This window comes from Elephantulus edwardii, unplaced genomic scaffold, assembly GCF_000299155.1.
Source record: "Elephantulus edwardii isolate Elephantulus edwardi_28Jun2011 unplaced genomic scaffold, EleEdw1.0 scaffold00200, whole genome shotgun sequence".
In the NCBI taxonomy this organism is placed as follows: domain Eukaryota; kingdom Metazoa; phylum Chordata; class Mammalia; order Macroscelidea; family Macroscelididae; genus Elephantulus; species Elephantulus edwardii.
The window spans coordinates 2,332,365-2,350,329 of NW_006399950.1; the positions used below are offsets into that span (position 1 = coordinate 2,332,365).

Sequence of the window (17,965 nt, forward strand, 5' to 3'; positions counted from 1 at the left end):
CTGCACTGTCATCCCGAAGGCACACAGTTGGAGGCCACCAGCTGCTCCATGGGAGGATGGGAAATCTCCTCCCATGTGCTTCTCTGAAAACCCACTGGAGGGTCAACTATGGGACGACTCCACTGTCTGTCTGCCTGTGTATGGGAGAAGGATGGGCTGTTTCATTTACTGCCTCTGAAAATGTACTGGAGGGTCAGTTATGGGTCAGTTCTGACTCAAAGGTACACAACACCAACAATACGTTAACATTAGAAGACACTGCCAAACTTGTTTTCAAAATGATTGTACCATTTGGCTTCCAACAGTCACACATAGGAGTCCCAGCTGTCCCTGGTCTCAGAAATACTTGATATTGTCAGTCTCCTTCATCATGGCCACCTTAGTAGGTCTGTAGTCGCCTGTCACTGTAGTTTTAATGTGCATTGTCCCAATAGCAGTGAGGGGAACACTCTTCTCATGCTTTGGTCTATTTGCAGGCTGTCTTTTGTGAAGCATCTGCTCAGATCTTTTGTCCACTGTCTTAATAGGGAGCCTTTCCTTCCTGAGCCGTTCAAGCTCTTTCACATATTCTACATTCACCTTGTTTGCCAGATGCCTGGTTTGCAGATATTTCCGCCCAGACTGGATGGCTTTTCATTTTCTGAACTTGTTAATCATCGCTTCAAATTGCCTCTAAAATGTCAGTCTAATAAATATGACCAGCATAATGAGTTAGCGAATGCTTTCCAGTCTTAGAAGGGCCAACGTGAAAACCAGCTATGTTTCCACTATCGAAGCAGTGTTAAAAACAGCAACAACATCCGCGGGGATCTGGAAAGGCAGGGGGGTGGTGGGCAGAGTCCACTTGTGATTCATTTTATAAAGTATAATGAGTGGAAATGATTGTATGAAACATAAAGTGATGTGAAACAGAGTGTATATGAACTTTATAATAAAATCAACATGAAAGAATTAAAACAAAATTGGGTCTCAAAACCAAAACACCTCATCTCTAAATAGATGCTTTTGAGACAATTTTAATGAGCAAAGTACCAAGAAGCAGTCCTCAGAACAGAGCAAGGAAACACTGAATGGTTCAAAATCAGGAAAGGAGCACATCAGGAATGCATCCTGTCCTCATATCTTTTCAATCTGTGTGCAGAACAGATCATTCGGGAAGCAGGGCTTTATGAGGAGGAGTGTGGCATCAAGATTGGAGAAGACTCATTAACAACCTACGATATGCAGATGACACAACCTTGCTTGCTGAAACTAAAGAAAACCTGAAGTGTTGCTGCAAAAGATCAAGGGGATAGTCTTTAATATGGATTGAAGCTCAACATCAAGAAGACAAAGATTCTCACCGCTGGGCAATGGATGGAGAAGAGATTAAGGTTGTTAGCAATTACAGCTTGCTCGGATCCACAATCAACACGCTTAATGGAAATCAAAAGATGAATTGCTTTGTGAAAATCTGCTATCATGGACCTCTCCAGAGTGCTGAAGAGCAACGATGTCAGTCTAGATAGAAAGGTGTGCCTAATCCAGGCCATGGTCTTCTGAATTTCGTGTTATGCTTCAGAGAGTTGGATAATGATTAAGGATGACAGATAATGACTTTAGGTTGTGGTGCTGGAGAAGAATCTTGAACATACCATGGACTGCCAAGAAAACAAATTGGTCTGACTTGGAAAGGAGGAAACTAATTCTCTCCTTGGAAGCCAGGATTTTGAAGTTCTGCCTCACTTACTTTGGACACGTAGCCAGGAGAGATTGGTCCTTGGAGAAAGACATCATGCTCGGAAGCGTGGACGGACAGCACAGGAGAGGAAGACCCCAGAGGAGATGGATTGATACAGTGACTGGGGCAATGGAGGTTGGTGTGTCAGAATTAGTGAGACTGGCTCAGGACAGGGAAGGGTTCAGAGCTGCTGTACATAGGGTCGCTATGCATCACAGGCGACTCAAAGGCACATAACAACAATAACATACTATGACAGGTATGGAAGCAGGAATGGCATGCACTTCCTCCACAACAGGCCTCCAGAAACTCCATGAACTCTGATAAATTTAGACAGCCGGAGAGGGGCTTCAGACATTTTGTTCATAGGGTCGCTATGAGTCGTGCTCGATTCAAAGGCAATCAACAACAACAACAACAACCTGAGAAGATTTACTGTTAGTTTCGTTAGCTGGAACGGATAGAAAAGTGCTGTTGTTTTTGTTGTTGTTATGCGCTGTCAAGTGGGAACTGACCCATTGCTGACTGTCCAGCAGGATTTCGCAGGCTGTCAATCACACAGGAGACTGCCTATCGTAGCTGGTGGATTTGAACCTTCTGCCTTTGGGTTGGCAGCACAAGTGTTTACCCACTAGGCCACCAGAGTTCTCTCCATATAAATATTTGTACATATTTAAACATTCATATGAGTTAGCAGCACACATGAAAATATTTATGGACAAAACAACAAGATACTAAAACTTCTTTAGAATATTTCACAAAATGTTGGCACAATGTTCATAAATGTTAAAGTAAGGCTGCTAGATACATGATAATTCATGAGGCTTGTTTTTCTATTTGTGTAGACATTCAATAATAAAAAGCTTTAAAGGTACTGAATTTCTCCCAATTGTCATAACATACAAGTTTAGCAACACAGCCGAAGCTGCTCACGTGTCATGCCTTTGAAAGACTGTGACTCAATTCTGAAGAGGAGCTTTTAAGGCCCACTGTGTTCTGACAGCCACAAGCCTGTGAGGCAGACACACCCCAGCACACACTACAGGTGAACGTACACCCGCAGTACATCACGGTGTGCATCTTACAAGCTTTGTTTTCGGGATTCAACAAGATCAAACATTGACCTCAGCAAAGTACTTTCAGAAAACGAACAAGACCATGTTTCTAAGGCGCGCTAATTCATCTTCCCGGTTAGCAGTGAGTGCAAGACAACACACCAACACATCTCAGAAAAGAAACAGCAACGCTCTGGGGAGTGAAGAGACGTGTCCATATTTCAGTGACTGTAACGGAAAGTCTCCCATAGGTTAGATCACTTTCCTTCCCTCCAGGAGATGTAATAACGCTTTCTGGTTTATTCTATCAACATGGAGTTCTCAATTCCATGCTTCCCAAACAGAAAGCCTGAATTCCTAGCAACTGGGCAGAGATGATGCCTGACTGAGAAGATACCATTATAGCGTTGGAAGGACCCCGACCATCATTTCGCTCAGTGGTCTCTGTTTTACCATTTTGAAGGGCAAGAAAGAAATGCTGCAGAGATTTCATTTTTCCCTGAACTCTAAATCCCCATCAGAGTCCCTAGTTCTTGGCTTCGTCCGAGCACTTCAGATTGCAGGGGGGATGCCAAGGACTTTGAAGGGGTGCAGTGGCAGGACGCCAAGTCTCCAGGCTCCTCAGACAAGGACTCTTTGCCAAAGGGCAAGGAGCTGGCAAGTCACTGGCCTCACGGCTGCCACCAGTAACCAGGGAAGAGCACAGTAACGATGAATAAAGACGATCTGTTTTGAGAGAAATGAAGAGCACATGGGAATGCGTCCCCAGCAGAGCTGAATAACTCGGCTAAGATGAGCATGGCACTTCCCCGGTGTGGAAGGAGCCTGGGGCCTCTGTCATGATTCCTGGGCTCCAGGCAACACTGCTGGCTGGTGACTGGGTCAAGTCAGTCTCTTCCCCAGAAGGAAACCCTGTGGACCTCTGAGTGTCTCAGACACAGACACACAGGATTCTTGCTCTATCATCTGAAAGTAAGATTCTTTTGGCACTCGGACTTAGGTAGTGATTCTGGGGGAAAATCATTCAAATAGAGCTTTCCGTGCAACTTAAGTCAAAAGAGAAAAGCTCTTGGGTTCCGTGAATGTGTAAGCTTAGCGCCAGAACCCTCACCCTGCAGCTGCCACACCAGCTCCGACTCCTGGTGCCCACAGGTTTCCTCGCTGTGGCCGTGAAGGGAGCACATCACCATCCCTTCTCCAACGCTACCTGTGGGTTCAGACCACAGGGCACCTAGTGAGATGCACCAGTGTAATCTGAGGTGTCGGCCTTTTTAGAGTCCTTAGTTTAAAAAAATTAGATACACATGTTTCTGAGCCATTAAGGGCTGAGCCTAAAGTTGCTCGAGTGTCTTTCAAGAAATAAATGAACAGAGTAACTGTGGTACATTCAGAGTGGAGTACAATATGATACTGGAAAACAATGAAGATTTGTGAAACTCAACCTAACATGGATCAACCTGGAGGGCGTTATGCTGAGTGAGATGAGTCCGTCATAAATGACAAAATTGTGTAAGAGCACTGTTACAAAATGCTAAGGAAGGCTTACATACAGAGAGAAAGATACTACAGTGGTACCGGTGTGTGTGTGTGTGTGTGTGTGTGTGTGTGTTTGTGTGTGTAGAAAATGAACAGACAAATTAATACAGGTGAAGGGACAGACAAAGCGGGAATAGCTGGCAAGTGGAGACCGGAGGTATTTTGATTTCTGTTCTGGAAAAATGTGCACAGATGACTGATTAAAGCCCACCATGCTTGGTAAACAATCGCCCAAACCACAATCAGAGACAGAACCCACTGATGCCCCTTGTGTGCTGCCTCTACGGTTACTTCTGGACTCTTCCTCTCAGGCTCTTCCACCCAGGATGGTTCCTGGCAGGTTTTTCTATGCGTGCAGTCATCTGTGGACAGCTCTGCTGAGAAGCAGACCTACCAGGAGGTGGTGGGTGTCAGGAGAGGGGCTGAGGAATGGAAGAGGACCCTCCAGCCTCTGTCACCAGAACCCAAGAGTGTACACACGCTGAGGTCATGAAAGAAACGGAGGCCGGACCGCAGGACAATCGCCCCTCGTGGCTTGGCTGCCTTTTCTCAGCACAGCATGAAGAATGCGGACACAGCTGACTGGAGGGAGGTGTGTGGGGGCAGGCGTAGTGACTGTGGACACACAGAGGCAAGCAGCTCCGCACAGAATGAACATTCAAGGAGGCGCAGTCGGCAGCATTCGAGTCCTGCAGCGCCCCACCCTTCACGGAGGAAGAATCCCAGAGATTTCTGACAGATTCTTGAGACAGAACTCAATTCCAGCATACAGGGTGCGGAGAGGAAAACCCCTCTATGAATCGACGGCACTGAACAACTTCACAACAACAACTGAACAGGGTATCAAAGCTTCAGTGCTCTAGGATCAGCTGTGCCGTTACTGGCTGTGAAGCTTCGGCCAAATCTCTCAACCTCTCTGAGACACAGTTTTCCAACATACAAAACATGAGTGGTGCATTCTGACTCCTTTCCTGGTAAGTAAATAAGGGCACAAAAATGTTTATTAAACTAGATTTAAGATGAAATGAAAACTTTCACTGTGGCTGAAATGAGTAAACGGGATCCTACACATGACACCAACTGCTAAGCAAACACAACCCCCCGCCGACAGTGAGTCCTGGCGGCTGTGTGGACACCAGGGTACCGCTCCCCACAGGCTCTTCAGCTGCTCTCTCCAGAAGCCGGTCTCCAGGCCCTTCGTAACAAGAGGCCTCTGCGTGGGTTCCAGCCGCTGACCGTTTGGTTTGTAGCCATGCACTTGACCATTTGCATCTCCTGGGACCCAACTGCTTCTAACTGTTCCCTTGAAATCGAGCTAGAAATACCTCCTCGCACCCCTTTGAAGGGGTAGAAGAACGCCACGAGCAGGTTCATGAGGACGGCCAGGTTGAAGGAGATACTGCTCCAGACGGACATGTTCCGGGCACACCAGTACAGGATGGGCTGGGCTGTGGACAGAGATGGCAGTGAGCGCACGCCTGGTCAGCGTCCACGCCTGGACCACCTGCCCGCCCCCCCAGCTGTCACCACAGATGCCCCATGAGGGCCACATCCATCCCCTCTGCCAGCCCCTCTGGTGTGAAGAGACGGCAGTGTGAGTCCACGCCCAGCCAGCATTTGTGCTTGAACCACCTGCCCGCCCGCCCCCCTGCCACCCCCTCTGGTGTGAACAGAAACGGTAGTGTGAGTCCACGTCCAGTCAGTATCCACACCTGGACCACCTGCCCGCCCCCTGCTGTGACCACAGATGCCCCATGAGGGCCACAACCAGCCCCTCTGGTGTGAACAGAAACAGCAGTGTGAGTCCACATCCGGTCAGCGTCCACTCCTGCACCACCTGCCCCCACAACCCCCTGCGTGACCACAGATGCCCCATGAGGGCCACATCCAGTCAGCGTCCATGCTTGGCCCACCAGCCGCTCTGTCAGGCCCTCTGGTATGAACAGAGATGGGAAATGTGAGTTCCACCCGGTCAGCATCCAGCTCGGCCCACCTGCCCCTCCACCTGCCCTTCTGCTGTGAACACAGGAGGCCTGTGAGTCCATGGCCGGTCTGCATCCACATTCGCCTGCCTGCTTTTTCCCCACAAGCCACTGTTGTTCCCAGCTTTCACCACAGTGGTCGGAACAACCATGCTTTAGGGTTGACTCCTGGTGTCACAGTGACAGCAGACTGGTCCATTCGGTTTGGGATAGTTACTGGACAGGGGCTGCATCTGGGGCCAGAGTGACGGGGAGACAGTTGGCACCACTAGAGACCCTGAGTGCCCATTCAGCACTGTCTTGAATGGAGGCCAGGCTATGTGGGGCTCACCTGAGTCTCTATTCCCTCTCCAGCTCCTGAGCCTGAGGAGGTGTTTCGAGGGGCAAGGAGTCCAGTGGCTTTCTAGAAGGTTGGGGGACATGGGGGGGGCGGAGGCTCAGCATTTCCAGGGACCGGCTGGGCTGCAGATGAGGACCCTCCCACATGCCGGTGCCAAAAGCAGGACCATGGCCACTCTGACAAGGAGACTCTCGCCTGTCCCTGAAGTCCACCCACTCCGGAGTCCAAGAACTGCTGACTGGTTACAATGACAGGGAAACTCTCGCCTGTCCCCGAAGTCGGACCACTCCTGAGCCCCAGAGCTGCTGACTGGCCAGGCGGCGAGACCTCAGTGCCAAAGGTTTGGAGAAGTGATGTCCGGAGGCCACGACAAAGCCCAACACTGACCTGACAGAGATGCACTGTGGGCAGAGCACGTCCCACGACTGCCACCAACTGAACCAGTCTGTGCCGGAGGAGGCACGGAGGGTCACATTCACATGCTGTAGACATGTTTCAGGAGGGACTGGTCTTTTGGAAAAAATATTGTTTGGAAACAGGGGATCAGAGAAAGAGGGAGGCCAGCCAACAAGATGACGTGACACAGGGACAGCAGCGACGGGCTCGGACGTGTCAGAGGGAGAGGATGGCACAGTCCCCAACAAAAACAGCACGCTGGCTGGCCAGTCCCACCTTGGACCCAAACGCCCTGGCCTCCCTCCTGTGTGCAAACACGTCTCCTTTGCCCGAGCTCTTTCTCAATGGTTCTTAACACTTAGAATGACGCTCACAATCTGTGTCCATGCCAGAGGCAAAGTTTCAAAAAGGATTGTCTCATTCAACACTCTCTCTCCAGAGCACGGAGTGTGTGAGAAGGGATCTCCGCTGTGCATTTCTTGTTCCCAATGAAGTCATCACTTAACTTTGGGACAGCAGCCAACGACAAATCCAGCAGCCCTGTAATGAAAGCAATGGCGGCCACTGGGCCCTTGGAAGTATCCTTCCAAAGCACAGCACAGGACGATTACGCAGAGCCCTGGGTGAGTTAGTACTTGCTGGTTTCACATCTGCATGTGGTAAAAGGCAATTTTACTAAACTGTGCACGTCTTCGAGGTGTGAGCAATCACTTGGTTTAAAATCCTTCAATCTAGAAAGGAGAAGTGAGGCCCAGCTGAGGGCAGACGCTGAAGAGATCTCATTACCAGGTCAGTAACTCCCGGTGACCTGGGGCCACTCCGGCAGCGCCACAACCAGCTACTCACGTCACCACTCAACAAAGTAGGTGACCAAGAGGGCATCAACCTTCCCAGTTAGCAAGGTACCCTTTTAGTTAGTTCACTGCTGAAGCCAATGGAGAAGGATGAACTTCCTGTTCTGGAAACAACAGCTATTGATGTCTCTTTTGGGATACAGCCCACATCTGATCAAGATATGAAAATTCCAAGAGGACAGAAGAAATGATTGGCAAGCAATCGAGTGATGACAGCTACAGAAGCTAGTGCTGAGTCCACGGCAACGTAACATCTTCTCTGCTGTCATCTGCGGATCCTGACTCATGGCAGCCTCGTGCATTACAGAGACAACTGCACCACGTGGTGCCTTGTCTGCAGTAACCACAACAAAACCAGACCACCAGGTCCTTCTCCCACAGGGCGGGGTGGGCGTAGGGGTGCTCCACCTGCCAACACGTGGGGTTACAGGCTGAATGCCAACGGCTTACACCACCTACGTACTGTCCTCTCCACACTAGATGACGTACACAAAGTTCACGATAAGAAACTGAGTGCTTCTCCTTTTATAAGAAAACAGCAAAACTCAACAGTGGGTGATGTCACGCTAGAGCTCTCTTTAAAGAGAGCTGACAGTATCAAACACAGGTCATTCACTGTAAAACACAAACTGTTAAATGGTCTTTTGAACTATGGCAAAAGAGCTCACACAGCTTATTTTACAAATCATGTCATTTTCAACAGGGACAGTCTTCAAGATCAGCTGGGTATTTACTGAGTTTTAAATGCTTTAAGAGCCACCCTGACTGTGCACAACACACTCTGACCTGTGTAGGGAAACTGGTCCCAGCTGCCTCCCCAGGGCAGTTCTGGCAAATGTGACGATCACAATGCGAAACACCAAGAAGAAAGTGCAGCATGGACAGTTCTGTCTCAAGGGCCTCTTTTACGTTCTTTGGACATGCTGTCAGGAGACCAGTGCCCAGAGAAAGGTATCTACCATGTTTATGAAGCAGAAGGTTGATGAAGAAGAGGAAGACCCTCAAGGAGCTGGAGCGACATGGGGACTGCCGGTCACCAGCGCAGCCACGCGAGGAGGGCTGACACACAGGCAGAGCTTGGCTGTGTTGGAGGAAGGTTTGCTGAGAACTGGAATCCACTTGACACCGCAGAGCAACACGTTCACTTCTCTGAGGCTAGGATCTAAAGGAAGGATGGCAAGTTGGTTCAGAAAGAGACCAAGATGCATCGACGTGGGTGAGGTCTGTGTACGTGTATGTGTGTGTGTGTGTGATATATGTCAGGAGTGCTTCCCTGGAGCACAGCTGGGAACATCCGTACTTCAGCGGCAGCACGCGGCCACAGCAGTCTCAGAGAGACCCCACTTTGTGACAGCTGGAGCTGCAGGCTTGTTAAAGCACACACTGTCCTTCTGTGGTGCCTTTGGGAAAGGGACAGCAGCCACACAAGGAACCCAGAAAGGGCAGTTCTGCAGACTTATTAGGAGACAGATAAGCTATGAAGCGATAATAAAAATTAAAAATCCCATTTTATTATACTTGCACATCTCATGAGTATATTTATTCTCTTCCTCTATATATGCAAATAATATTTAATCCAGTTATTATTTTTCATTTCTCCCTTACTAGCAGATGGCTTTGAAGCCAATTAAAATCTTTCTGTTGACAAATATAGCTTATGTTTAAGCTTCACTGAAACAAAAGTTACTATTTTTAAGAGGACAAACGTCAGAGAAGGTATTAGTGACCAGACAATGCACATTTTGAGATCATTAAATGGCCATGCTGGAATCAATCAATTTGGTCATCTTGATTAAGGGCTGTTATTCGCCCAAGGTCACCGCACCAGTGGAGGTAAGACAACGGTTGGAGGCCTCATCTCTTGGGCCTTCCTGTATTCTCTCTGAAAGAGGAAAGGCAAGATGTTTGCATCACTAGGAGGGGAGCTTTTTCTGCTCGATTATAAAATCTTGAAGAGGTCACACACACACACATATTTATTTGACAGCTTAATACGCAAGAATACACACATCTTACTAGCCCCATAGATTCCCATGTCACATCATGTGCGCCATGATACGGGCTGTCGAGTCTACAACCCATCACACCTCGCCCCAGCCCGCACGCTCTTCAATCTCCATCCTCAAAGCACTGCTGTCGTCCCTGGATTAATCCCATCACTGAAGGTCTTCAAAGGCAGACCCTCAAACAGCAAGACCTCTGTGTTAAGATTCATAGATTGAAGAGGGTAAAATCAAAGTTTGTTGTGGTTTTTTTTTAAAATTATCTTCTTCTTTTAATGGTATTCTGAATCACAAAGTTCTACATTTTTATCAAGTCCAATTTATCCATTTTCCTGTTACAGATTAAGCTTCTGCTGTCAAATCTAAAAACTGTTGGACAACTAAAGCCAGAAAAAAGAAATGTTACTGTTTTAACAGTTATTTCAGAATTTTTGCTAAGTGAATTCAGAATTACCTTTCCAAACTGGACTTGTGGAATATCCTAGCAAAGGCTGAACACAACAAATAAAAGGAAATTCTCTTCTAATTCATGCAATAGATGGGAATCTGAGATAGGTGCCGGACGATGAGCTGTTCCTCCTTAGACAGAAATGAGAGACAGGAGTGAGGGGAGACGGAGAAGACTGGGAACAGGATTTCTCACAATCCATCCTCTCTGCTACCAGCCAAATCCAGAGCTGAAGGAAGGTCTCAAGGCAGAAGTCAGAGAAACTCCCAAACCCAAGGCTGCTGAATCAGTCGTGACTCAAATGGGCCCAGAGGCCAGAGCAGAAGGGCCCCTTGGAGTCTGCTCGTCTCTAAACTTCCATGGACGTGGACCGTCACAGATCTACCCCCGAGGGGCTGGCTGGCTGATTTCAAATTGGCAGCCTTGGTCCGTGGCTGAGTGCTTCAAGCCTCACACCACCAGTGACCGCTGACGTGGAGGAAACTCACAAGAGACACACGTGTGAACTGGTGGGATGAGGGAGAAGCCGGCCTGCTATCCAGAAAAGGTCCTCCAAGCCTCCCCACTGGCCCACCCCACAGACAGAGCCCTAGGGGTCAGAACTATACTGAGAATCCCAGTGCCAGACGAAACCAGATTCCAGACAGACATCAAGCTCCATCCTTAACCGTGGTCACAACAGCTGATGCCGGAACCGAAGGATCCCATTAAAACTCTAATGAAAACTGGGAGCTGAGATGCCCTCCAGGGAAGCCCCATAAAATGTTTCAGACAAGTCATTTCACCTCAGCTGGCTGGGCTTCTTGACAGGACACACTGGTAAACCACAACTCATCTCATGTGCCAAATGAATCAACACCTATAAAATGACAGTGGAGCCTGAAAACGAAGACACCTGTAAAAGGAAAAACGGCAGAGTCTTCCAGCAGGTGTTCAAGTTCATGAGCAACCAGCCATTGGAGTCCTGCTCAAGTGCATCACCCCATGACTCCAAGGGCCTGCCCTGTTCTCGCCAGTCCAGTCCAGTCCAGTCCAGTGCTGTCTGGAGGAGCCTTGTCAAGGGCCCACTCACCAACCACCAAAGTGCTTACAACTTCCTGTGGTCATGGGTGACAAGAGGAAGTGACACGTGCTCTTGCCGGGGGCCAAATGCCCCCAGGGCCAGGCTCAGCGCGGTGGAACCCACACCGTCTTTGGCACTAGCTGTCTAGAGGGGTGTCCACGTGCACTGACCCACCTCTCAGCTTCTTCTGCCAGTTCATCTCGTTGAAGAGGTCCTCGGAGCGCAGGAAGAAGTCGTTGATCTTGCTGCCCTGCTCATCCCTCTCTGTGGTGTAGTAGATGCGGAGTTTGGACTCCTTGGTGAGGAACTCACATATGCTCGGGACCGGGAAGACAATCTGCTCCATCGTCCGGTCCAACCGCACAATCTGGAAGGAAAACGCAGCTGCGACTCAATGGCCATCTGGAAAAAAGGTACTGGGGCGACGTGGCTTTTGGGCGTGGGCAGTGTCCATGCTGAAGTGCAACCCAGCCCTGCCCCCGAGCTGTCCTTCCAACCACACACTGGGCTGGTCTCTCCTGGTAAGTCTGTAAGAAAGTCTTCTAACCTCAAATGCATTCATTTCATGGTGACTAATTTTTATCTGGAGCAATTTAAACTGAGTTCTTAAAGTCTGGTTTTGGTAAGTCTACAGGAGAAGTTTCCTAACCTCAGATACATTCATTTCGGTGTGACTAATTTTTATCGGGAGCAACTGAAACCATGTTCTTTCGCCCTTATTTAGATGAGAGTCTAGGCTATAGCTGGCCAAGAGAACTGTCTAGAATTCTGGAATGTTCTGTGTCTGAGCTGTCCAGTGCAGTGGCCACTAGACACCAGTAGCTAGCAAGCACTTGTCATCAAGGTTAGTGTGACAAAGAACGTCACAGCTGTCTCGTTCCCTAAAAAGGAGGCAGTCTGGTCTGGAGCGTCTTATCTAGGATGCCATCCGGAGTGATGTCCTGGAAAGCAGAGATGTCGAAGGCGGAAGTACAAGCGAGGCCTGACCTGCCTTTATTCTTCTCCTCAGAGGCTGGAGAGGGTAGGTGAGGCCCCCGGGCAACCTCTCCACATGAAGTCCCAATACCTGTGTTCACTGATGCAGCACAAGAGGCACGTCTCGTCACGCTGCGGCAGGACGCTCAGAGGGAGGCAGCTTCCCACAGTGAGGACACCAAGACCTCTGGGCAGGGAGACCTCTGCGCAAGGAGTGTGGTCTTTAGACCAGAGGTTCCTGATTGAGCTGGGGCCCAGGCCATCGGAGGTGCCATCACAGCTCCGATTCTGACCGGCTTCACTCTGAGGGAGCTGTGGGTGGGGGCTGATGGCTGAATTGGCACATGGACGAGCCTCAGGTGACACTGGTACACCCAGGCTCAGGACCAGCCACCAAGGAGAGCCGGCGCTGACTGCATGCTTTCTTACCCAGAAGGAAAACAACTGAATTCTGTACTCAGGAAGGGATGGAGGAATACAGAGCGTCTGGCACGCTCCAGTTCAAGAGCCGGGGGCTCTCCAGCTTCATTCTCTGACGTGAAGTCACTACAGTGTGAAAGAAACCTCAGCCTCAGCCACACCTTCCTCAAGCATCCGGAGGTGGTGGTCGGCCGTGGGCAGGGCGGGCAAGCTGGGACCCTAGGCCACTTGAGATCGAGCCGTACCTCTCTCTGCTCCACCTATACTGGGAAGCAGCTCACCTTCCAGCCCTCTTCCTTCCTCTAACTGACGGGGGGACCTTGTCCCTATGGACAAGGTCTTGACCACATCAAGCTTCAGTGTTTTACCCAGTGAACCAAGATGTTCACTGACATGACCCCAAGGCTCCACGCTCTTCTGACCTTCTCCACCTCAAATATCTAAAGCTCATCATTCCAGGCTCCGGAGGACAGAGCCGGCCCCTCCACCAAGCCTCCAGTCGTGACAAATAAATCAGGACTGCTCGCTCACACACACCACCAGGGCTGGCAAATCGGGGAAATGGTCCGTTTTACTAGGGTGGCCCAGAGTGGAGACATCAGGTAAGAAGATTCTTGAAAACCATTCACACTGAGCATTTTATTTTGCTTAAAAGAGTGTCAGGCCTTCAAAACCTTAACACCGAACATGTGCATTTCCTCATTAGCAAAACAAGGACCATCACGCCTCACTGCCAGGAGCTTGGCCAGCACTGTCTGGCTGCTCATGGACGCTGGAGTCCACTGCGATGCCTCACGCACTTAGGACTGGACAGACAGAGCCAAGTCCCTGATTTGCCACCAAATGGGGCAGGTCCCGCCTCTCTGCCCTCCCCGGAGAATCCTCCGCAGTGTGGAGATGACACTCTGACCCTGAAGATGAGAGTTTCCTTTTTCAGGACAAGTAATCCCTCATGTAAAATGTACAGCTCCCGGTTGCTGATGAGCACGTCAAAACGTCTCGCAAGGTCAGTTCTGGCGTCTGCAGCGTCCGAGGCGCAGACCTTCGTTTCGTAATCTTTGCCCCTCTCTCTCTCGCTCTCTCGCTAGGTGTCTCAGCTCCTCAGGCTGCACCTGGATGACACCATGTCTGAAGCCCTTCCTGCCAGACTGTCTGTCTGACCCCTACTTTTCCTTCGGGTCTGTGCTTCTGTGGAATTTCTTAGGAACACGCTTCCGTGAGCAGGCCTCCCTGTTAGGTTTGGGACAAGCCTTCCGTTTGGCCTGCACGGCCTCATTAGAATTCATAAAGGAGACAGAATCTGTGGATGTGTCCAAGGTCTGCTTTGTTCTGGATCCTGTGCAGTCATCGCACACCCAGCCTAGACCTTGGAGTCCAGCTCAGCTCACCCCTGCAGGCCCTGCCCAGCCATGGCCCATTTCTCACCACTGCTGCCTCGCTGCACCCTCTGCTCTCACCTCTATCTGAGCCGTGTGCTTGGCGTAGAACTCCAGAGCCTCATCTCCGTCCACCTGGCCTCCGGGTTTCAGCATGGTCTGCAGTTCCTTGTTATGCCGAGCCAACTAGACCCAAGAACAGAACAGGGGGGTCACTGCCTCTTCAGAGAAACACACAGCTCCCTTCCACCTTTGGGCATAAAAATACACCCTAGCCAGAAACGAGGCAAGCAAAGGAGGCTGCTAGGCTCCATCAAGCTGGGCTTTGCACAGTAGCGATTTTGGGAGCTGGCAGAACTGATGGAGCTTCATGCCACGTCATGTCTAGCTTGCTCCTGACCTCTTCAGCCAGGTGGGAAGGGTTAGGGCTTTCTGGACAGTCGCTTAGAGCCTCCATTATGATCACTTAGTTGACTAAATGCTGGGAATAGTGGGCAGCAGACTGGTTTATATTCTCCAGCCATGATGGATGTTAAAAAGCAGCAGAGCAAGGATGTCAGTTTAAGGACTAAGGTGTGCCTGATCCAAGCCACGGGTACGGCAGTTCCTTCCAGTACATCTCTAAGATGGATAATAAAGAAGAATGACAGAAGAAGAATCTATGCCTCTGAACTGCATTGCTGGCAAAGAGTGTATCCCTGAACTGCCAAAACAAACAGGACTGTCCTGGAGGAAGGGCATCCAAGGTGCTTCTTACAGGCAGGGGGGGTGGGTACCTTGGTCCTGGACTTGGGGCATGTTGTGAGGAGGGACCAGCCCAAGCTGGAAAAGGGGGAGAATTGGACCTAGAGAGGAAGACCCTCAACAAGACGGGTCGACCCAGTGACTGTAATGACAGGCTCATCAGAGGTGGTGAGGGTGGTCCAGGGCAGGGCCAAATTCAGGGCTGTTGTTCCCAGGGTTGCCGTGAGTGGCCTTCAACTTGACAGCACCTGACGAGGAGGAGGAACTGCCAAGCTCAGGGTCAATACCCGACGCCCCAGTCTTGTTGGTTAGCAGACTATGACCCACAGTTGACCCCCCGGGGGTTGGAGCAGAGCTGGTCCTGAGTGTTTTCAGCGGGGGATCCTTCAGAAGTCGACCACCACGCCGCTCTTCTCAGGCATCTGTAAACTTGAACACCCAACCTCCTGAGAGCAGTGGGGTTGTGACCTCAGACACCCTGGGAATCCCAGGTCAATAGGATCGTGATTTTATGTCTAGCTCCTGTAACTGAGGTTAAAGAGGTAAAAAATATTTTTAATTTAAAAAAGGTAGAATGGACAGGAGAAACAAGTGTCCACTGGAGTTCAGACAGTCCAGGCAGAGCTCAGAAAGGACATCAACATCCAGAAAGGGGAAGTGTCTTCAAAGGCCCAGCCACCTGGGAAGAGAATTATGAAACATGGCATATGATGCCAGAGCGTAAGGCCTACAGCCCACAGGAGGCAAACGAAGGAGGCTTAGCCCCGAGTTCCCAAGATTTCCAAATGTAACAGCAAGGAAGCAGAAGTCTACTTCGCAGATTGTTAAGAAAACACATTAATATGTATGAAAAGCCCAAGATGCCTTTCAATTGTCTCCAGATAATGTCATAAAACATTACATGCCACTGCTCAGTGGTGGATGGCTTTTAAGAAACACAGGAGTTTGCAAGTACATGACCCAAGCACCCCTGTGCTCCAGATGGAACATTCTGGAGCCGGGCATCAGGCAGCCAGTCCTCGGGAGCCCAGGAGTCTCAAGAGCCAGCAATCTGGGCTGAAACCCCAACAGGGAAGCAAGTGTGGAGGCGTCCAGTGTGGAGATGGGGCAGCGCTGGAGGGTCCTACCTGATGGGCAAGGATATAGATGTTGTGGCCTACGTTCCGGGGCGACGCCGCTCCGTCCTCAGCATTTTCTCCATCCTCAAACTCCACCTCGCCTTGCATGTAGGCCTTCTTGATCACCTCCACCTGTGAGAAGGGCCCGGGAGCCCAGCTGTGGGCCAGGGAAGACCCTGACAGCACTAGCAGAGCCCACTCACACAAGAGACCTTGGAATCTTTCGTGAGGTCATCGTGACACCCACCAACCCCCTCCTCCGACGTGAAGAACGGGGCCCGTCACCTGACTCAAGAGGGCCTGCAGCTGGTTCTTACCTTCTACGCTAAAGGGGCCTGTGGGCAATCAGAGCCCCTCAGTCCAGTGTGACACAGTGTGGGCGAGGGGTCACACTCTCCTCTTACATCTCTTCCCAGCTTCAAGTTTTCAAGAAATCCACTCGCTCTTAGAATAGGGTGGGAATGTGATTTCTCTGACTCCAAGGACATCCTTGTCCTCACCGCCCAATACATAAGAAAAACACCACCACCAACTCTGGCGGCCTACTGGTAAGGAGCTGCACTGCAATCCCAAAAGCACACAGTTCGAATCTACCAGCTGCTTTTGTGGGAGAAGGATGGGCAATCTCCTCCTGATTTATGCCTCTGAAAACCAGCTGGAGGGTCAGCTATGGGTGGGTTCTGACTCAAATGCACCACATAAGAAGCTACACCCACCGGGCATGTCCTATGTATCAAGCGCTATCCGCGGCGTCTCAGTATTAGCATTAAGAATTGGCAGCCCACACACATTTAACGAGGGCTCATTAGTCCCATTTTTTGTTGTGAACAGATTCAGAGCCTGGTCACATGGCTGGTCCGTCCAGCTGCCTTCACGGGTGCAGGACCCACATATTCAGCCTGTCCTATTCTTGGAGGCCCACTCTCAAACATCTCTGGGCCTCACCTGGTGCCCACCCCAGTGTCCAGTCAAATGCCTGGGACTCCAGTGTCTGGTACAATGGCTGAGACCCCAGTGTTCAGTACAAAGCCCAGACAGAATCCCAGAGGGTGGGGCACCCAAGACACTGGGTGGACATTCCCCACCCCAGGCTGTGCTGTACAGGAGTGTGGGGGGACGACTCAAAGGAACCTGACTGGAGTCTCCTTAAAGCTGCTGCCCCCTTGCCTGAGGGCAGTAAATCCTGACCCTTCTCCCAGGCTGTTACATAAGCTGTTATGTAAACTTGAGAGGCTGTCCAGCATGGACTGGCCCCAGGAATGAAAGGCCTGTGCTCCCGTCCACTGTATTTAAGGCAATAATGAGTGGACTTCAGCCCTGCCCCAAGCGAACACTGAGGTCACGGGAGGCAGAAAGGCTGAATTGAATGCCCTCGTTTCTATCGGCCAGATCCTCTATTTGCACGGGAAGAAGTCCAAATCGGGAGGTGCTGTTCAGCTTGCCCACTGTCTCCGACAGCGGCTTGTCTTACTGGCTGCAAACATCACCCTCAAAAAGAAATAGGATCATGCTTCTTTAAAACTAAAAATCAACCGCAACCCAATGCCCTCTGGCTGCCCAGACTGCTGGCTTTGAAGCAAGCTGAGGTCTGCAGGCGGCCGGAGGTGCCGAAAGACCAGCAGTGAAGCAGGGGTCAGCAAAGTGCCTGGGTCCCTCTGGTCGCCAACCGCGGAGGGTCTGGCAGGAATTCTCTTCCAGTCATCAGAGCAACCCTCTAGGTGAGACATCATCATCTCCCCTTCACAGGTCAGGAAGATACCGCTTCGAGGGCTCCAGGGACACAGACCAAACAGGCAGCACTAGGGGCTTGAACCCTGACTGGTCCTTGCTGTGACCACACCACACTGCCCCCCCACGAGGAGAAAGGAGGTGGGGCTTCCCTGGGTGACTGCCTGGGGGGGCGGGGCGGTACACACTATTCAACGCACCACTTCT

The 17,965-nt window shown here is 50.5% G+C and overlaps 1 protein-coding gene across 3 annotated transcripts in view; it reads right to left on the bottom strand.

Moving 5' to 3' along the window:
• Positions 1 to 17,965, bottom strand: part of ITPR1 (inositol 1,4,5-trisphosphate receptor, type 1) — a 321,128-nt gene that overhangs the window by 45,082 nt on the left and 258,081 nt on the right. For all 3 annotated transcript variants that reach the window (XM_006897081.1, XM_006897079.1, XM_006897080.1), the window contains 4 exons: positions 16,040 to 16,162; positions 14,250 to 14,354; positions 11,572 to 11,764; positions 5,637 to 5,759 (listed from right to left, as the gene is read on the bottom strand). In XM_006897081.1, coding sequence (XP_006897143.1) covers positions 5,637 to 5,759; positions 11,572 to 11,764; positions 14,250 to 14,354; positions 16,040 to 16,162 — 544 coding nt within the window. The remainder of the gene's footprint in view (positions 1 to 5,636; positions 5,760 to 11,571; positions 11,765 to 14,249; positions 14,355 to 16,039; positions 16,163 to 17,965) is intronic.